The 21,958-nt window shown below is 42.8% G+C and overlaps 1 protein-coding gene across 2 annotated transcripts; it reads left to right on the top strand.

Annotated features, from left to right (window-relative positions):
- Window positions 1-2,414: 2,414 nt before the first annotated feature.
- SELENOK (selenoprotein K) lies at window positions 2,415-16,724 on the top strand. Of its 2 annotated transcripts, XM_033926725.1 has the most exons (5): window positions 2,434-2,592; window positions 7,183-7,273; window positions 10,533-10,610; window positions 15,315-15,404; window positions 16,062-16,724. In XM_033926725.1, the coding sequence occupies exons 1-5, from the start codon at window positions 2,574-2,576 to the stop codon at window positions 16,063-16,065; spliced, it is 282 nt and encodes a 93-aa protein (XP_033782616.1). In that variant the 5' UTR covers window positions 2,434-2,573; the 3' UTR covers window positions 16,066-16,724. The 2 variants fall into 2 exon arrangements, with proteins under 2 accessions (XP_033782617.1, XP_033782616.1); XM_033926726.1 differs by lacking the exon at window positions 16,062-16,724 and having other exon boundaries at window positions 2,415-2,592; window positions 15,315-15,408.
- Window positions 16,725-21,958: the final 5,234 nt, after the last annotated feature.

Below are 21,958 nucleotides of genomic sequence, written 5' to 3'. Positions count from 1 at the left end.
CTGTCCCATTATGACCATTCTTATATTCTTAATTGTTAACACTAGCTTGTATCAGTTTAGTTCCACATAAGCAGCTGTTGTGTGTTACCATCACAACAGATTCATAAGGTTTCAGTGCTCTCTTGGTAGGGTTACCAGACGGCCAGATTTCCCAGGACATGAGCTCCTTTTGAGGACATGTCCAGGAGTCTGGACAGCTTTTCAAAACCCGGCACTTTGTCCAGGTTTTGAAAAGCTTCCAGCAAATTGGGCAGAGGGGCTGCGGTGGGACTGGGGTGGGGTTGGGTGGAACTGAGCGGGCCTGGGGGCAGGTTTAGAGATCCAAATTTTCCATTTGGAAAATCTGGTTACCCTACTCTTGGGTATTTTGTGTGGCAAGCACTTGGTTGTGGATGGAATGCCACACAAAATACCCAAGAATCAATTCGTCAAGCAACTTCATGTATACTTTTTTGTAAATGCTTGAAAACCTTATTTTCAAGAAGACTTTTCTTAATATGTGATGCGATAGTGTTGTTTTGTATGTTTGTTTTTATATTGTGTATGTTTTAATGTAACCCACACAGATTTGAGGCTGTGTGGTTTATAAATACTTTAAATTAAATAAACAAACATGCATCCTGTTCTTCTTAACATCCTTCTCCACCAAGAAAAAAAAAATGCAGTCCTCAAGTTCTACATGTACTCTCCACTCCCTCAGCCAAAAGCATATACTGTATTTGCAGGGCCGGTTTTAGACATGCCGGGGCCCCTCTCCCAATTTCCATACCCACCATTACTACCATATATGTATAAAACAATATTATGTGACATCCAGGGCTCATCATTTTTTTGACACCCCCCCATCTGTATATAAAACATGATTTTTAGTAACAATCCACACGTCACACAAGAATGTACCTAGGAAAAGACAGCATCTTGCATACTGCAGTGAGCAGTACAACATCAATATACCCATTGTAAAACTAAACAAGCCAGACTAGTATAGATCAATCCTGCACAGTCAATCCTAACAGAAAACCATGTCTTTTGAACACACAGAACACAGAAAACACATTCGCCTAGTATGTAATCACAAACAAAACTGTAGTGTGGTTTTTAGCCAGGTGGTAACAGCTCAGACGCTCATAGAATTCTGAGCATCAGAGCCGTTACCACCAAGGCCAGCGCTAGAAACAGCGATGCATATCGCCTAAATTTAAAAAAAATAAATAGAAAATGTTTTTCTACCTTTGTGTTCTCTGGTTTCTGCTTTCCTCATCTTCTTGTCACTCTCTTCCTTTCATCCTCTGTCTACCCTCTTTCTTCACCTTCTATATGGCATCTTCTCTCCTTCTATACCCCTTCCAGAAACTGTAAGCCTCCCCCTTCCATCTTTCCCTTCACCCCCCATTGGTCTGACATTTATCTTCTTCCCTTCCTTCCTCCTATGGTCTGGCATCTCTCTCCTTTCCCACACCCCCATGGTCTGGCTTTTCACTCTCTCCCCCCCTTCCATCCCCTTTCTTTCCCTCCAACCCCATTCCATCCAGTATCCTTCCCCCTTGTTTCTCTCCCCTTTCCCCAATTCCATCAGCATCTGTCCCTTTTCTCTTTCTCCACCACCCTTCCCCATTCTCTCCCTCCACTATCCTTCAATGCTCCTTTCTCTGTCCCTCCAAAACTAATGCCGTACAGGAAGGTTCCGCGATGACTGCGTCTTCCGGCTCTTCTCCGGAAGAAGTAAGTGATGGGGGGGGGGGGACCGGCAGACGCAAGGTCCCGCGATGACCTCGTCTGCCGGTCCACTCCCCTCCGACGTCACTTACTTCTTCCGGAGAAGAGCCGGAAGCCGCAGTCAACGCGGGACCTTCCTGCACTTCAGCGCGGCTGCAAAATCAAGTCGGAAGGGGTGGACCGGCGGCCGCGCTGAGCTGCAGGTCCTTCAAGGGAGAGGATATGCCAGCTCACGGGGGCCCCCTAGAGTCTTGGGGCCCAGGACCACTGCCCTGTTTGCGCCCCCTAATGCCGGCCCTGTGAATTTGCTATGTTTCTAGCATGCAATTCTCAACGTGTGTACCAGCATTTAAAAATCACCCTACTTATTAAAAAAAAATAATAATAATAATAACAGACATTAAACATCAAATTTTCAAAGAAAACTCTATTGATGAAGAGTGGAATTAACGTGATTCCACCCACTATTAAATCTCGAAAAAAAGCTGACCTTCCCCTAACAAAACTAACTTTCATGCACATGCGCTAACCTAACCTACACGCCCACAGCGAACTTGGGAAAAAAAAAGGTACGAGAATGACGTAAACCACACCCCCAGGATACGCCGACTCTTCAACCAATAGCTGTCCTCCAACTCCTTCATCGCCCGCTATCTCCGGACGTGACGAAACCCCATCGCTTGGGACGACAGTTGAGCGTGAGCATTAATCAATCCCGTTCTCACTTGTGGGCAAAGTGGGCGGGCTCTAGGAACCAGAGCGAGGCTTGAAACGCAGATCTCCCACCGAGTGGGGACGGACTAGAAGGCGGAAGCGGCGGCGGGAAGGCTGTGTTGGAGCCCGAGGTTGCCGCAGCCATGGTTTATATTTCTAACGGTAAGCGATGAATTCGAAATGGTCAGTGTGGATGATGCTTCTGGTGTGGTTTCTAGCGCCCGTGTTATGTGCGGGGGCTGTATATCGAGAAAAGATGTGTCCTCTTCCGGTGTGAGTGTACATAATCGGTCCTTTAGGTAATGCAATTTGGGAGGGCAAGGTTGTTTTTATTTACTACTTATTTCCATGGCGCCATCAGTACGCAGCGCTGTACATTAAAACATTCAAAAGACAGTCCCTGCTCAGTAGAGCTTACAACCTAATCAAGTAGACAAACATGACAGGTAAAGGGTTTTAGAAACCTGATCTTCAGACCCTTATTAAAGTTTAGTAAGGGAGACTTCTGGTGCAGAGTGGGAACAAATTTCAAAGAACTAGTATTCTATCCATTTGACAGTAAATAATAATACATAGTAGATGACGGCAGATAAAGACCCGAATGGTCCATCTAGTCTGCCCAACCTGATTCAATCTAAAAATTTGTTGGGTTTTTTTTTTTTTTCTTCTTCTTCACTATTTCTGGGCAATAATCTAAAGCTCTGCCCAGTACTGTTCTTAGGTTCCAACTACTGAAGTCTCCGTCAAAGCTTATTCCAGTCCATATAAACCCTCCCAGCCATTGAAGCCCTCCCCAGCCCATCCTTCCCCCAAACAGCCATATACAGACACAGACCGTGCAAGTCTGCCCAGTACTGGCCTTAGTTCTTCAATATTTACTTTTATTTTCTGATTCTAGATCCTCTGTGTTCATTCCCACACTTTTTTGAACTCCATCACCGTTTTCCTCTCCACCACCTCTCTCGGGAGCGCATTCCAGGCATCCACCACCCTCTCTGTAAAGAAGAATTTCCTTACGTTGTTCTTGAGTCTCCCACCCCTCAACCTCAAATTATGTCCTTTGGTTTTACCATTTTCCTTTCTCTGGAAAAGATTTTGTTCTACGTTAATACCTTTCAAGTATTTAAACGTCTGAATCATATCTCCCCTGTCCCTCCTTTCCTCTAAGGTATACATAGTCAGGGCTTACAGTTTCTCCTCATACGTCTTTTGTCGCAACCCTCCTAACATTTTCGTCACCCTCCTCTGGACCGCTTCAAGCCTTTTTGTGTATTTCGACAGATACGGTCTCCAAAACTGAACACAATACTCCAAGTGGGGCCTCACCAACGACCTGTACAGGGGCATCAACACCTTCCTTCTTCTACTGGTTACACCTCTCTTTATACAGCCCAGCATCCTTTTGGCAGCAGCCACTGCCTTGTCGCATTGTTTTTACGCCTTTAGATCTTCAGAAACTTATCACCCCAAGGTCCCTCTCCCCATCCGTGCATATCAGCCTCTCCCCTCCCAGCATATATGGCTCCTTCTGATTATTAATCCTCAAATGCATTACTCTGCATTTCTTTGCATTGAATTTTAGTTGCCAAATTTTAGACCATTCCTCTAACTTTTGTAGATCCTTTTTCATGTTTTCCACCCTTCCTCGGTATCTACTCTGTTACAAATCTTGGTATCATCTGCAAAAAGGCAAACTTTTCCTTCTTACCCTTCAGCAATGTCACTCACAAACATATTGAACAGGATCAGCCCCAGCAATACTACAGACTACCTGATAAATACACATAATGACAATCCTTTTTATATATATAGATAGATAGATATGTTGGGTCCCTCTTGATCTTCAGAGATAGAGGTAATATTCTTTAGCAGTCTGAGCTCTTTGTCACAAGGATTACTAAAATTATTTAAACTGGAAAGAAAGCTATTTTTTTTTCATACCTAGAATATTCTTCCAAAGAAATAAACATGTTTATGAGGTTTTTTTTCTACTCACAGAACTAGTGCTACTATTTATCATTTCTATAGCGCTGAAACTTGTACGCAGTGCTACAAGTCCCTGCTCAGAAGAGCTTACAATCTAATTTGGACGGACAGACAGGGGAGATTTTGGTAGAAGGGATGATACGTATTGATTCAGGCAGCCTGTTCCAGGCATACAGTGAAGCAAGAAAGAAGGGACAGAGTCTGGAGTTGGCAGTGAAGAAGAGTACAGATAAAAGGGACTTAATTGACGAACAGAGTTCAGGGGGAGATAGGGAGGAGAGATATTGAGGGGCTATAGAGTGAATGCACGTGTAAGTCAGTAAGAAGAGTTTGAACTGTGTTTGGAAATGGATAGGGGAGCCAATGAAGTGAATTGAAGAGAGGGGTAATGTGAGCTTAGCGGCTCTCATGGAATATAAGTCGTGCAGCAGCAGCATTTTGAATGGATTGGAGGTGAGAGACAGATGCACAGGAGACCTGAGAGATGTATGTTGTAGTAATAAGAGTGAGGCAATGAGAGTGTAGATAAGGGTTTTGGTAGCAAGTTCGGAGAGGTTGGATTTTGGAAATATTATAAAGGCGGAAGCGACATGTTTTAGCGGTTTCTTGAATCTGCACAGAGGAGAGAGAGGAGCCACAGATCACCCTGAGCTTGCAAGCTGATGAGACATGGAAGAGGAAAGTGTTATCCACAGACATAGAGAATGGTGAGAGGAGATAGGTGAGTTTAGGTGGAAAAATAAGGGGCTCAGTTTTAGCCATATTCATTTTGAGATAGCGGTGAGACATCCAAGCAGCAATGTCGGACAGGCAGGCTGAGATTCGGGCCGGAATTCCTGTAGAGATATCTGGTGTGGAAAGGTAAATCTGGGAGTCATCGGCATAGAGGTAATATTGAAAAGCATGGGAGGAGATCAGTGTATCGAGAAAGCGGATCTATATGGAGAAGAGGAGCGGGCCCAGGACAGAGCTTTGATTGACATTGGGATGGCAGTGGAGTAGGATCTTCAACAACATACACTGAAAGTATGATGGGAGAGAGAGAGGTAGAAAAACCAGGAGAGGACAAAACCCTGGAATCCCAGTGAGGACAGCATGTCGAGGAGGAGGTGGTGGTGATCAACAGTGTCAAAGACAGCAGACAGATTGAGAAGGATGAGGCCATTGGATTTGGCCAGTAACAGGTCATTAGAGGGCAGTTTCTATAGAATAGAGAGGGCGAAAGCCTGATTGAAGCGGGTCGAGAATATCATGAGAGGAAAGGAAGTCCAGGCAATGGCTGTGAACAGCGCGTTTGAGTAGTTTGGATAGGAAGGGGAAGAGGGAGATGTGGGGTCTAGTGAGGTCTCCTATCCCCTCCTCACTCTCCACCCAGACAATGGTAGAGTTCTTCCATGACAAGATTTGCTAGATCCACCTTGATTTGTCACCTATTCACTCTGCCAACCTCTCTTCGACAACCGCTACCACCTTTTCTGAAGTCACATAAGAGGAAACTGCTCACTTCTCCTCCAAGCCCACCACCTGTTCCTCTGATCCGATTCCTGCCCACCTACTCAGAGCCATCGCTCCCAATGTCATCCCTCCAATCTATCACATCCTCAACCTTTCACTCTCCACTGCAACAGTTCCTGATGTCTTCAAAACATGCCATAGCTACCTACAGAAAATGTATTTGTTTAGACTTAGGGCCATGTTTTCTAAAACTCAGCCTGCACTAAGTGCTACACAACCCATAAAAATGAGTAGCGCAGCACTTAGCATACTAAACATTAGTAAACATGGTCTGTAGTGCAAGCTGAGTTATATTAAGCAGAATAAGTATTTCCCTGGCCAAGAGGGCTCGTGATCTGTACCTGAGGCAGTGATAGATTAAATGATTTCCCAGGATTACAAGGCATGGCAGTAGTAGAAGCAATATTTGAAACCTGAATTCCTGGTGCTCTGTGTTGCTTTACCCACTAGGTCAGTTTTTTAACCCTCTTTTGGAGGCATGCCTACACAGTAAGCCTTTCAGGATTTACACAGTGAATATGTATGAGATCTTGTGTATGCTGGAACTTTAATGTATGTCGGTCTATTTCATGTATATTAGTTACTGATGGTTAACTTGTCTTATTTTCAGGCTATGCCTGAGCTATTTTTTTAATTACAGTAATTCCCCCGATATTCGCGGGGGTTCCGTTACAGGAACCCTCACGAATATTGAAAAACCGCGAATACGGTTTTTCGCCTGGTGAGGCAGGAGAGGACAGCTGGAGCACCGGTGAGTGAAGGAAATCGTTCGCGACTAAAGTCGGGCTTCACCAATCAGGAGCTGCTTTGACACACAGCTCCTGATTGGTGAAGCCCGACTTTAGTACAGGTAGAGGCGGTTGGAGAATACCGTGAATGACCAGGTCCGCGAATTCACGGGGGAACACTGTAATAAGGAGCAAGCAGCTCTTTCAACGAGTCATGACTGAAAACTTCAGTTGTTCAATCTTAGAGATGGAGCTCTCAAGTTTTTATTTACTTTGGGAAGAAAATACCAATAATGTTTGAGTTCTGTAGATTGCCATTATCAAACAGTATAAATATGTAACAGTTTTCACTTCTGAGATGAAGGTAAGGAAAGAAAAAACAATGATACCTGGTTAAAATGACCAAGTAGACGTGTCATAATATTTAAACATAATGTTTTCCTCTGATGTATATTTCTGGATAGATTTTAAATTTGGGCCATGAAGTTTCTACATATTGATTCTAGCTTTTTCTTAATTAAAGGACAACTGTTGGATGGCCAGAATCGGTCCCTTTGGAGATTGTCATTTATAACAGACTTTTTCTGGGGGATAGCCGACTTTGTGGTTATGTTGTAAGTATGAATTCTATCATCCTATACATTTTTAATATTAACTATCAAACTGATCTTGATGGCATGGCACAATATCTTGTTTCCAGTGGTAGGCAATATAGATCACAAGTACCTAGCAAGATCTTAAAAAAAAAAAAAAAGGTAGATTCTATGCTGTTTACCCTTGGGCTTAGGCAGTGGCTTCTATTAAATATACCCTGATAATAACAGGCTCCGGAGTAATCTAAGGAAATACAGTAAAACCTTGGTTTGCGAGCATAATTCATTCCATAAGCACGCTTGTAATCCAAAGCACTCGTATATCAAAGCAGATTTCCCCACAGGAAATAATGGAACCTCAGACGATTCGTTCCACAACCCCAAAACTTTAAGACAAAATACCATACGTACTTGTATTGCAAGATCTCGCTCATTTAGAACAGTCACTACACTCCTTCAGCGTCAGCGAGAGAAGAACCATCGGCTCAGATGTGATGATGTGATGCATGTATACTGTATGTACTTGTATTGCAAAACTTTGCTTGTTTAGAACAGTCGCTACACTCTTGCAGTGTCAGAGAGAGAAGAACCATCAGCTAGGTTGTGATGTATGCATGCTGTATGTACTTGTATTGCAAGACATTGCTTGTATATCAAGTTAAAATTTAATAAAATGTTTTGCTTGTCTTGCAAAACACTTGCAAACCAAGTTACTTGCAATCCAAGGTTTTACTGTACTTTTTTTTACAGAAAGGGTGGTAGGTTTGTGGAACAGTTTCCCGGAAGAAGTGGTGGAGACAGACTGTGTCTGAATCAAGAAAGCGCGAGATAGGCACGTGTGGGATCTCTTAGAGAGAGGAAGAGATAATGAATGCTGTGATTGGGCAGACTGGATGGGCTATTTGGCCTTTATCTGCCCTCATGTTTCTATAACCTTAAAGTTCTATGACATCACAATGTAAGTGTTAAGAGCCTTAGCCAATAGGGAGAGGAGACAGTGGATGCTGCAGTTGGCCAGACTGGATGGGCCATTTGGCCTTTATCTGCCATAACATAACATAAAACTCAAATACCGCAAATACTATTAAGTTCTATGCGGTTCACAAAAATTAGTAATACAAATGAATAAGGATCCAGATTCTAACTTCCAAAAGATTCCCTAAAAAGATACGTTTTTAAGGCACAACAAAATTGTTGGTATGAAATTGGAAGTGTAAATATATGAGTTAAATCCCTAGTTCAGAGGCTGCCTGAAAAGATAGCAGTCGTTTCTTCTGTAAACATATTTAAGGCTGCTAAGTACCTAAAACTTAACAGTTCTTCCAATGTGTATTTACTTTTCTATACCATAAATGTGTGTGAATTTTTGGGATATGTCAAATTATTTCTAAAATGGGTGGCCTGGGGCATGGTGGATGGGGGGTGAAGCTTTTAATGACACAATTGTATCACTACCAACGTCCTGGAAAAGTTCAGAAAGGAAACACAATGATGCAAACATTTGAATGACCAGGAAAAAACAAAGCCACATTTACTGACCTGCTGCAGGGCTGGGAGAATTGAAAGGCTGTTTACAACAGATTTAAATATCAGAGCTTTTATTTCTCTCTAATCTAGCTAGTGAAATTACATTGATATTCCAGAGCCCCACAACACCTGATTCCCCCCCCCCCCCCCCCCCGAAGCTTTGTAGAATCAAGCATATTAGGTATATGAATATCTGGGTAACTTGGAAAGTTATACTCCTACTGTTTGTCATTTTAGATCAGTGGTCTCAAACTCGCGGCCCGGGGACCACATGCATCCCGCCAGGTTCTATTTTGCAGCCCGCAGTCTGTTTTAGTGCTGCCCACTCTTTGCAGTGTCCTCCGGCTTCCCCCCTGGCCTCCTGCTCTTTACCTTCAGATAATTATCAGAATCTGCAGAGAGGATTGCTGGTTCTGTAGCGATCCTTGCAGGCTGCCGTCGTCCTCAGCAGTACATTCCCTCTGCTGCGATCCTGCCCCTGACGTCAGAGGAGGAGTGGGATCGCGGCAGAGGGAACATGCTGTGGAGGCCGATGGCAGCCAGCAAGGAATGCTACAGCACCGGCGATCCTCTCTGCAGGCTGCGGTAATTAGCTGAAACTAAGACCAGGAAGCTGGAGGATGCTGCAAAGAAGGGGGGAGCATGCAGGCCTTTGGGGGGGGGGAAGATTTATAAACTATAAAGAGTTTTACCTGATGCAAAATTGTCATTTCTTTAATAAGACATTAACTATTTTTTCTGCAGCCCTCCAAGTACCTACAAATCCAAAATGTGGCTCTGCAAAGGGTTTGAGTTTGAGACCACTGTTTTAGATCTATTCCTCATTTCTGAGGATTGTTATTGGTTCATTGATATGGAATTTCTTGCCACTTGCAGCAACAAACTATGTATATTTTAGCTTTGCTGGTTTTAGGAAGTACGTGAACTGAATTGTCTGCTGATGTTTGTAATATGGAAAACTCGGGCATGTTCCTGTACCCTACTCTGAAAGTTGCCATTTTAAAAGATTTTTTAGACAAAACTCTAGCCTTTCAACCGGGGAGAATGAACTCTTGGACGTGTTCTCTGATTGCCCACTCCCAATCTTACTATGAGTTTAGAAAATCACTGAAAACCTATCTATTTGGCAAATTTGTGCGTTGATTTTGCTTTATATCATTCCGCATTGTATCATGTTATATTGTATTATATAGCATTGTATTATTCTACTGTATCCTGCATCTTCACTGATATGCCTCAGTTCTCTTGTTGTGAACCACCTGGAACTTCTGGTTAGGCGGTATATAAGAAAATAAATTATTATTATTATAACTTGTCTAGGAAATATCCTAATGTTGTATAAGTCTGCTGATGGGCTGATTTTTAATTATTCGTTTTCTGGCCTCTTTTGAAGCATGGTTTGTTTTTCATTTAATTTTGTTCTGGTTTTTATTACTTATGTTTCTCTTATTCCTGGTAATCTGCCTTGAGCTATCAGTTGTCAAGCAGAATAGAAATTCTTGAATCATATATTGATGTGAAAGAAGAAAACACATTATTTTTCACAAACAGAATATGCAAAATAAGCAGGATAGTTCATGCTGGTTGTTGGGAATACAAAGCTGAAGAATCCAGGTCCGATCAACTTGACAGTTCTTAAGGTCTATTTAACCCAGTATTTCATTTTTTATATTGGCAGGCAAATCACAAAAAAAAAAGTGTTTTGCTGTCAAACTCTGGCATTGTACTTACATATCTTATGTTTCTGTTCTAGCTTCCAGAGCATAATTAATCCAGACATGAGAAGGGGATGCACATCTTCATCCAGCTCCAGATATGATGATGGCAGAGGGTATTACTGTGCTTGTTTTACTTCATAAGACTGGTTTATTAAACTTAGATTTTTATTTTATTGTGAGAACAATGAAATTCTTTTTTCAGCCTTCAAAGATGGGTGCAGAAAATAATTTCTAATGTATTATGTAGCATAAAGAGTGGTTTTCCTTCTGTTTTACCCTCCATGTTAAAACTATCTTTGGTTTAAATTATTCTTGTTAGTAACTTTGTATTATCTAAAGATTAGGGATTTGATAACTTTCTCTACTTCAGATAAATATTTCCCAATGAGTGTCATTTTCCCTCTGCAAAAGTAAATAAACCGTTCGGGTTTTTTTAATATCATTAATGGTCTCCTGCCAAGCCACCACATTTAAGCCCTTCAGAGCAAAGGCAGGCCATGTCCACTTTTTTGCATTATTTCAGCCAATCAGATTCATTGCCTCTATAGCGTAAAGACTTAGGTGAAATATCAAGCCATGTCCATACCTATATACACAAAGAGTAAAGCAGATTTGGGTATTCTTTTACCAATATGTATACCTCACAAACATAAACAACTCAGATGGCCAGTAGCTCCTTTTGTTACAAAGTGGACTTGGTCTACTTTTGTTCTCAAGAGCTCATTTAGACCTGAAAAGATCTGGAAGAGGAGAGAATGAGCCACCCTCAGAGCACTAGACAGGCTAGTGCAAGGCAAGTTGGGGGCCTTGCATGAGACTGGAGAAAAATAAACTGGGGCTGAGGCTGTGACGTAGCAAGGGTAGGAGGTGCCCCGTGCCCTCCTCTCTGCCCCCTCCCCCCCTTTACATGCAAACCCCCTCTCCTGCACCACGCTCACACCCTCCCTCCTCACTCCCAGTACCTCTTAGCCAGCGCAAGCATTCTCCAGCCTGCTGCTTATACTGGCTTTCCCTCTGATATCACTTCCTGGCCTTGCGACTCAGAAGTGATTTCAGATGACGCCAGCGTACGCAGCAGGGTATAGTTGCTCATGCTGGCAAAGATTTTAAAGAGTCCGGGGAGGGTGCGAGAGTGGTGTGGGGGGGTGCAGAGGTGCCGATGTCCCCATTGTCCCCCCCCCCCCACCTTTATTATGCCATTGGGCTGAGGATTCAAGCCTTGGGAGGGGTTACCTGTAAAGAGAGCTGGCAGCCTTACTAGGAGAGGACTGAGGCTAGGAATGATAAAGAAGGGGATCACAAACAGATAGGAGAAGGTTATCATGCCACTGTACCGGGCCATGGTGCGCCCTCACCTGGAGTACTGCATCAGGAACTGGTCGCCATACATGAAGAAGGACACAGTACTACTTGAAAGGGTCTAGAGAAGAGCAACTAAGATGGTTAAGGAGCTGGAGGTGTTGCCGTACAGTGAGAGATTAGAGAAACTGGGCCTCTTCTCCCTTGAAAAGAGGGGACATGATCAAAACATTCAAGATACTTAGTAGACATCAAGACTTAGTAGATAAGGACAGGTTGTTCACCCTCTCCAAGGTAGGGAGAACGAGAGAGCACTCTCTAAAATTGAAAGGGGATAGATTCCGTACGAACGTAAGGAAGTTCTTTTTCACCTAGAGAGTGGTAGAAAACTGGAACGCTCTTCCGGAGTCTGTCATAGGGGGGTGAACACTCTCCAGGGATTCAAGACAAAGTTGGACAAGTTCCTGCTGAACAAGGATGTACGCTGATAGGGCTAGTCTCAGTTAGGGCACTGGTCTTTGACCTAAGGGCCGCCGTGGAAGCAGACTGCTGGGCATGATGGACCACTGGTCTGACCCAGCAGCGGGAATTCTTATGTTCTTAAGTCTGAGGGAAGCTAAGTGAGAAAAATATGGGGGGGGGGAGGGGGGAGAGATCAAGCAGGCAGAACGGGGTCAGGCTTTATGATGAGGGGGATTTGCACTAAGGGCCAGATTCTATAAATGGTACTGAGCAGCATCTACATTGTAGGCACTGCTCATCGCAGTTAATTTAAAAAAAAAAAAAAAAAATCCAGTGCCATCTATAGAATCATATCTAGCAGTGCCTAAGCGGACTTAGGCATCCTAGACATATTGTTTGTGCAGCTCCATTAGGCCAGCTTTTCACCTGATTTGGTGGTGCCTATGTCAGACACCTAATGACATTCTCTACTCGTATTAAACCTAAAGTAATACAACCCTGTGGTATATTATATGAATACAAAAAATAGTAACAAAATACCACTCTATCGGACCATACACATCAGTATTGCAAAATTTTTTTACATACAGGCATCCTATACGGCCTCAGAAATGGAGCCTACGCATAGCAACACAGTCATAAACTGGAAAAATCTGCGTAGTTCAAATGCTCCTGCTCCAATCATTGGCCTTTAGATCTAATTTTTTAGGTATTCTTTTTTTAGTTGCTAATGTTTAATTCAATAAACCCCACACCATTCAGTGCTGGAAAAATACTTCCAAATATACTAGTACTATTTCAAGTGCTCTGTATCAAATGCTGTGTGCAGTATCCAAATTTGAAAAACTCGACCAAAAACTTATTTCATTAGTTGAGTATTTTTCACTGTCGGAGTCTTAGCAGTAAAATTTCAAAACATGTCCGTTCGCTGTTTGTTACTATTTTTGTATTCTCTACTCGTAACCATGCCTACTTTTTAACATAGGTGTCCTTGGGTCTGGGAGGGCACCTCCACTTCGGCTTTGCTAGGTATCCTAAGAGTTTGGCCCCAAACTCTTAAATGGTCTAATTTTTTTTTTTTTTTTTTTTTTTGATTGGCTGAAAACCAGCGTTGTCAATTAGAACCCTGTTTAAGCCAATTAAAAATAAAAATTAGGCATGGATCCTGAACTGCGATTAGTGCGCTTAACTGCGCCTACATGGCTGGCCTTTATTTGCCCAAAATACACAATAAAATTGCTGCTTTCGCTGCTAACTCATGGAAGATGCAGAATATTTTAAACCTTTATGTGCAGAATTTCCCCGGGCATAATCATTCTGGGCCGTGGGTGGAATGAGGAAATGTTGCTTCTAAGGTTTAGGTGGAGGAAAGAAACATTTTAAATAGTGGTTATCAAATCAAAAAAACTTGGAACAAAAGCTGGCTGAACTCTGGTCTAGATAATATGCATACACTCCGAGACAAGTAAAGCAAAACCAGATTTTTGTAATTCACACTTTTCTTTTAATAATTTTGTACATCGCTTAGCAAACCGATTAAGCGATCCATCAAATTCTAATAAACTTGTAACTTGTATTTACTGCTATCACTTGGAAAAGGAACCTGTGAATTTCCAACACCCAAACTGACAAATGCCTTATGGGGTATGAATATCATTATTACATTACATTAGTGATTTTTATTCCGCCATTACCTTGCGGTTCAAGGCGGATTACAGAAGAGGATTTCTGGACATGTTCAGAGGTGTTCGAGTAGAGCGGGTTGCTTCAGAGGATTGAAATGTTTCTTACGGTGTTAGTCTTCATGGATTTCTTGAATAGCAGGGTTTTTATTTCTTTACTGAAAGTTTTGTAGCCTGGGGTTGCGATTAGTAGATTGGAGAGTTGGCGGTCTAGTTGTGCTGCCTGTGTGGCTAGAAGGCCATCGTACAATTTTTTTTCCGTTTGATGTCTCTGATGTATGTGAATGGTGTCTGGGTTCTCCTGGGTTCTGATTAGGCAGGTGTTCAAGTGGGCTGGGCTGTCACCATTTATGGATTTAAATAATAGACAGTGGAATTTAAGTAGTATTCTTGCTTGAATTGGGAGCCAGTGTGAATCGAGGTATGCCTCGGTGATGTGGTCGTGTTTTCTTAGTGAATAGATTAGCCTTAGGGCTGTGTTTTGTACTGTTTGTAGTTGTTTTATCATTAGAGGATGTTGCAGTAGTCAAGGAGACCTAGGACTAGGGACTGGACCATGAGCTGGAATTGTTTTCCGTCGAAGAATTTTCGAACTTGCCTTAGGTTTCTTATGACCACGAATGATTTTTGTATTGTTTTGTTTGATTTGTGGTTGCATGGTGCAGCATCTGTGTATCATCATTCCCAAAAGTTTTAGAGTGGGTTGAATGGGGTATGTGAATGAGTTTATTACTAGGTTTGTTATGGTTGGGGTTTTATTTTTTTTCAAGAAGTATGAATTTTGTTTTGTCTGGGTTCAGATTTAGTTTTGTGGTCTTTCACAGTGAACCCATACCAGGATTTTTCACTGAAAAATGCTGGAAAAATACAATACTCGGACTTAAAGCAAAAGCACGTAACCCAACAGGAGCTCAGCCATTTTACTATTTGTAGGTTCCTCAGGGGCCTAGCAATAGACTGCTGACATTCTCAAGGCTTCCAACATTGTGGGCTAAACAAGACTTGGCTCAGAATGTATACATATTGTAATAAAGCAGTATTTCTGAATCTGATTCACTCACTGGGAAAAAGTGCTGTGACATCTGGTTCTTACCACATTCATAGGCATAAGTTTTTATTTATTTATTCGATTTTTTTAGCCCGTCCTCCCAAAAGAGCCCAGAACGGGTTACAATGAATATAGTGGTGCATTAAAATTATAAGTAAGATAGGTACTTAGAAATTCCCTTACTGTCCCGAAGGCTCACAATCTAACTAAAGTACCAGGAAAAATTTTAGAGGCTGTGCATGAAGGAACTTTCTGAAGAAAGAGTAGACAGGTACTTTCATATGTAACTTTTTTTTTTTTTTTTTTTAACTTTTCCCTTTCTATAGGCCACCAGGAAATCCTCGTCGAAGAATGGGTCGCATAGATCATTTTGGTGGTGGTCCCAGTCCACCTCCAATGAGTGGAGGATGAGGAAGGTGATTCATAGCCTGAAATGTTAATAGTATTTAATGTTTAAATGCTGAGATATTTTTATTGCAGGGCTGAGAGAGAAATTGTCCACTTCAGTGGTTCTTAAAACCTGTCCTTGGGGACCCCCCCAGCCAGTCGGGTTTTCAAGATATCCCTAATGAATATGCCCGAGGCAGATTTGCATATAATAGAGGTAACGGGCATGCAACTCTGCCTCGGACATATTCATTAGGGATATCTTGAAAACCCGACTGGCTGGGGGGGGGACGCCCAGGACAGGTTTAAGAACCACTGGGTTTACCCTTTACAAAGATTTATGAAAGAAAATCAAAGGAGCGATGCTCCTCTTCTTCATGGGCTCATATACACTGCCACCTGGTCCCAAGAGGGTCACAGCTGTGCTTTTCTTCCAGGTCCAAGCAGGTAAATCCTGTGCCAAAAATTTTAAATCCTGCATTGTGTAGTGGCATGGAATTCCCTTAAGAGTAACATATCCTTTACTTTGGCTAATTAGCTATTATATCCCTTTTTGCATTCTTTAGAAAGTTTAATTGGTGTAAAATAATGCACAATGTGGTTGATAGCCGAATTATTTTCTTTACTGCCTGCATGAGTCTGTGCTACATCATTGCATATTTTTTTTTTTTTCCGTTTTATATCAGGTAAATGCCTGTTCTAAGAAACAGGCCCCTGAACTTACACATTTGCAAGGTGGATGGGAAGAAGGAATAGTAGAAGAGAAGGTTGGAGTGAAAACATGCAACATGTGCTGTGAATGTGTAGGTCAGAACTGATTGCTCTGCAGTCAAGCAGATTCATGATGTTGTGTTGGGAATTCCAGAAAAAGGATCCAGTGCAGCTGATGAGCGATACAATAAACTATGTTTACTGTCTGTCTTCTGGTGCAGAAATTCAGCCAGGCCAGCGTGTGTTTGGCAGTGGGAACGAATGGAAAAAGACACAAGTGCAATTATTAAATGTTAACATAAATCCAACATGTCCTCCTGTTGTAGAACTACTCTAAGAATAGGGAATCCATCTTCTATAGCAGGTTTGAGGGCCACTTGGCTAAGTGCAAGAAGGCTTGGGATGTTGTACAATGTGTTAGCTGTAGTATTCTTAATTAAAATTGTGATGTTTTTGAACGATATAGAATGCTGTTTATACCTGCAGGTAGAGAGATTCAGAAACTGGCGTAGTTTTCAGCCTTTTCTATAGTACGTGAATATTTTAGGGTAGTGAACTCAATATTTTCATGTGAACAATGAGTCTTGTCTTTCTACTTTCTACACGTTGCTATCTTTAGATAAAGTTGTTTTTTTTTTTAATTTCTATTTATTACATATTACTATAGCAGAGTCCATTAAGGGCCTGCTTTACTAGCAAGGCGTGTCTCCCATTCCTGCCTAGAGGAGGGAGGAGGCTTAGGGCTCCTTTTACGAAGGCGCGTTAGTTTTGCGGCTAGCGCGCGCTAATCCGGTATGTGCGCTAAAAACACTAACGCACCTTCGTAAAAGGAGCCCTTAGGGAATCGGGCCCCAAATCTCTTGCCATTACACTCATTGTATTGAAAGGAGTGTTCTGGTCCTTCTAGCACTAAATCACAGTAGAAAAAAAGGATGCTGGAAGAATGTCATTCTCTGGCAGTATATCACTGACATAACATCTAGTCTCAAGATAAACGGCTGTCTTTAACAACACTTTCCAAGTAAAAGTTTTTAACGGAGTAGGCTTCAGGGCAACTGTTGATTAATGAAAACTTTGATTTATAGTTTGGGTGTGAAGTCTGCTCCAGGGTACAGGAATTATGACAAACCAAGTGCAGCATTGTTAATGTTAAAGATCGAGGAAAACCAGGTGTCAGGTCAAAAGCGCGAGCAGACAATTGAGCGCAGCGCGGAGGTGCGCGCCGAAGAAAATTACTGTTTTTAGGGCTCCAACGGGGGGGACATGCGGGGGGAACCCCCCCCCCCACTTTACTTAATACAAATCGCGCCGCGTTGTAGGGGGTTTGGGGGGTTGTAACCCCCCAAATTTTACTGAAAACTTCACTTTTTCCCTGTTTTTAGGGAAAAACTTAAGTTTACAGTAAAATGTGGGGGGTTACAACCCCCCAAACCCCCCACAACGCCGGCGCGATTTGTAGTAAGTAAACTGGGGCTGCTCCCCAACAAAACCCCCCCGTCGGAGCCCCTAAAAACAGTAATTTTCTTCGGCGCGCGCCTCCATCTTGCGCTCAGTTGTCGGCGCGCGCCTTTGTCTTCCGCGTTGTTGTCTATGAACCGGAAAACCAAGGTATGTCATTTCCTAGGTGCTGCCTCCTCTGTTCTCGTATACAAATATTGTGCTTTAGAGTGGAGACTGAAGAAACGAATAAAAACGATACTATTGAAATCTGTGAATTCACTTGCTGCTAGCCTTTTGCATGCATCTCTTCTCTCTTTTAAATGTATCTGCCAACTATATTCAAGATATTCATCACTGGATTCCTGTTGAGCCTGGAGGAGTAGCGTAGGAGCCCTTTACTAAAGCTTAATTTTTCTGAGTTGGCACTAAGTTAAATGGGGGCCTTTTGGTATTCAAAACTGAACCTTCAGATAAGAAGTTATTTAAATACAAGGGGTCCAGTATTCAGCTGGCAGCCTTTGGCTTTTTTTGAGGAGCTAACACATAGGGCTCCTTTTACTAAGCTGCGGTAGCGTTTTTAGCGCGCACTAAGCCCCGCGCTACGCGGAAAAACTAATACCAGCTCAATGGAAGCATTAGCGTCTAGTGTGCGCAGCATTGTAGCGTGCACTAAGCACGCGCTAAAACCGCTAGCGCAGCTGAGGAAAAGGAGCCCGTGGTTGCCTATGTTGATTTAAGTCAGGGATCGCAAAGTCCTTCCTTGAGGGCCGCAATCCAGTCAGGTTTTCAGGATTTCACCACTGAATCTGCATGAGATCTATGCGCAGGCACTGCTTTCAATGCATATTCATTGGGGAAATCCTGAAAACCCAACCGGATTGCGGCCCTCAAGGAGGGACTTTGAGATCCCTGATTTAAGTGGCCATGGACTAGTGCAAGGGTAGGCAGTTCCGGTCCTCGAGAGCTGGAGCCAGGTTTGGTTTTCAGGATATCCACAATAAATATGCATGAGGTAGGCAGTGCATGCAAATCCATCTCATACATATTCATTGTGGATATCCTGAAAACCTGACCTGGCTCCGGCTCTCGAGGACCGGAATTGCCTACCCCTGGGCTAGTGCATTAAAAGAGGATACACTTTTATACGGTCTCATTTATGTCCTAAACCTGGCTGCTTAATGCTGAACATCAGCCTTTAAGCAGCGAAGAGCTGACTGTGCCTACAGAACACTCCCAACCTAGCCAGCTTTGAGTTAAGCACTAGCTATGAATTTCAGCAGCACTTAGCTGCTGAAAATTAGCAACTAACCTCAACCAAACCATTTGACCAGTAAGTGGCTGGCTAAATTGCTTTGAAGATTGTCCCCATTGATACTACAACTGAAGTAGAGTTGGAAAGAAAAGAAAGCATACATACTGACTACATGTCACCAAGGACAAGATGCTCAGTTGTAGCTTGTGCACAAGCCCTAAGGCTAATGGTGGCCACAGCACAAATACTGCACATGCAGGTAGGACCCTGCTACAACTAAAGGCCACACTGAATTAGTTTGTGAACCCACTGCAGGAAGAGAGAAACCAAAGACGTTAATGAAAAGAGGGTTAACTACAATTAACTGGCCTCCAACAGACAATTTATACTCTTATAAGCACTGGCCATGACCACTTTATTCAGCATTAACTGGTCCTTGGTTCCATAAGCACTTTTCTTAGCTAGTCAGCTTCTCCATTGTCCTCGTGTCAGTTTCTTCAAACTGTTCTGGTTTCAGCTGAATTGGGGGTATTGGCACTGTGCTAATAATACTTGGTACCTGTTCTCTTAAAATTTGCAGTAGTTGTTTTTTGCAGTTCTAATTTGTGAATACACTCTTCTGGTTGAACTATAAGATTAGGATTTGTAACACACAAGGTAAAAAAACACATTATCCCACATTCCAGAATCATAAACTGCCTTGCAATGAGCAAAATAAACCCTAGACAGACTACTTAAAAGTTCACCATGTCATTGTGGCAAACAACATTTCATTTGAAGTAAGCAGGTGGACAGTTCTTTCATGCTCTCAGATGATAAGCATCAATGTATGCCAAAGACTACATTCCCTAGTCAAAGAAGACCCTCATAAAAATTGGTGGTGGCTCCATAAATACAATCTTCGGTCTCCAACACAGGAGCCAGCTCTGTAGGTGATTGAGCAACCCCAATATTGAACAAACTCTGAATGTGGCCAGAGAGAGGTCATTTTCTGTTGAATTTAGCACCCCTTTTCAAATAATGTTTTTAACAGGGTTTTAAATTTGGAGAAGTTGGTCTCAGAATGAATGTATGGAAGCAAATCATTTCATGATTTGGGGGCAATAAAGAAAGCAAAGGTTCTGATGGTATAATGCACTAAATGTGGAACTAACTGATTTGAATCCAGAGAATGTAATTGGTTTGAAGGTGTATAAATACGTGAGAGATTCTAGACAGATAGGACGTACAAAAGTAGTCCCTAAAACAGGGTGGGCTTGCTGCACCTGCCTCTAAGACCGAGGACCTAAAGGCAAAGTCCTGTCTCAATGCCACATCCACTCCTCATGCTCCCATTTAGGTGGTGTCGGGGGAAACCCCCTCACCCAATACACTTAAAAGTCGCACTCTCCTCCTGAAGCCCAGCTCTTCCGCTCTCAGGGGGTGTGTTGTGGGAAACGCCCCCCACTACAATCACGCTCTTGTTCGGGGATGCTGATGCGGTCTCAATTTCAAGATTGCTGCAACCCCACACACACACAACTTACGATTTTGCCCCGAAAACCCTGTTCCCTTCATACACGCACTTGGTGTGTGCATTTGACAGAGTGTAATTGTCGAGGCACAATTGTCCTGTGTGCTATTGACAGTGTACCCCCAGATCAGGATCAGGCAGCGCAGGGATAGTGGCTGACTGAGAGAAGGACGTATCCATAGAAGCTACGCCACTAAGAGATGCTTATGAGGCAGAGTGGGACTATGCAGGGGAAGAACACCAGCTTTGCAACTCATTCCACAAATGTTTCATAAATTCAGAGAAAGCTTCCAGCTCCTGGGGTGTAGAGTCACCCTTTGATGTTTTATCTTTGCGTTTCTTTGGCTAAGGAGGTCCGCAGCCAGGTGCACGCAACTAGCAGCCGTGCCAAGCCCCGAAAATGAAGTCCACCCCACCTGCTAAGCTGGATGCTGTCACTTTTCCCGACCTGTTAGCTGCAGACTGAAGTCTGTGTGTTCTTAATGGAGGCAGAGCTGAATAATCGCTCTGAGCACCAGCAACCCCAAAAAAGGGACAAAAAATACACTGAATAAAATAATAAATTGTGGAGAGCAGAACAAACACACTCCTGTAGGCACACGTGCAGAAGGGAAAAACTGTAAAGGGAGCTAAGGAGTTCAGTGAAGTAGAGCAGAAGCACAGAGGAAAAATCCAGAGTGGATTCTTTCTGCAGATGCCATGGGAACACCATCCATCTGTCTATATTACAGGAGTAGGTAATTCCGGTCTTCAAGAGCCACAGGCAGGTCAGGTTTTCAGGATATCCACAATAAATATGCATGAGATAGATTTGCATCTCAAAGAGGAAGAGGCAGTGCATGCAAATCCATTTCATACATATTCATTGTGGATATCCTGAAAACCTGACCTTGTGGCTCTCGAGGACCGGAATTGCCTACCCCTGGTCTAGAATATCTCACCTAATGCACTGGAAAGAATTTTAAAGAGAATATAGTACTGAACTGGCAACCAATAAAAATGAAGGAAGAGTGGAGTTAGACAGCTGTAACAATATTCATGGCTTAGTAAGCATATGACTGAGTTTTGGAGAGTCTAAGCATTTGAGTTGGAAGGTGGGGATTATTGCTAAGACAGCATTACAATAATCTAGCTTAGAAATGACCAATGCATGAGTAAGACAAGTCCAGAAAGGAACGCAGGATACAGAGCTGACGCAGTGAGAAAACCCCAGATTTAATGGTGTGGGAGAACTGTCTATGGAATGATAATTCAGAATCCAGTATAACCCTCGGATAAGCTAGTGTCTGAATAGGGTAGTCTGAAAACCTGAATAGCTAAGTTTGTCCCAAGGAATGGGTTGAAAATATCTGCTTTAGAGTTTAGAGCAGGGGTGTCCAATGTCGGTCCTCGAGGGCCGCAATCCAGTCGGGTTTTCAGGATTTCCCCAATGAATATGTATGAGATCTATTAGCATACAATGTAAGCAGTGCATGCAAATAGATCTCATGCATATTCATTGGGGAAATCCTGAAAACCCGACTGGATTGCGGCCCTCGAGGACCGACATTGGACACCCCTGGTTTAGAGAATAGGCTCTAATTAGGTGCCCTGTTTACAGAATTGCCCTCCACAATCACCATTGCACTCCTCATTCCCTCCCTTTGGGGTCTCTATAAGTGCTGTTG

The sequence above is a fragment of the Geotrypetes seraphini genome, chromosome 17, assembly GCF_902459505.1.
Source record: "Geotrypetes seraphini chromosome 17, aGeoSer1.1, whole genome shotgun sequence".
In the NCBI taxonomy this organism is placed as follows: Eukaryota; Metazoa; Chordata; class Amphibia; order Gymnophiona; family Dermophiidae; genus Geotrypetes; species Geotrypetes seraphini.
The sequence above is the reverse complement of the archived record's forward strand: the minus strand, read 5'-3'. Positions and strand labels throughout refer to the sequence as shown.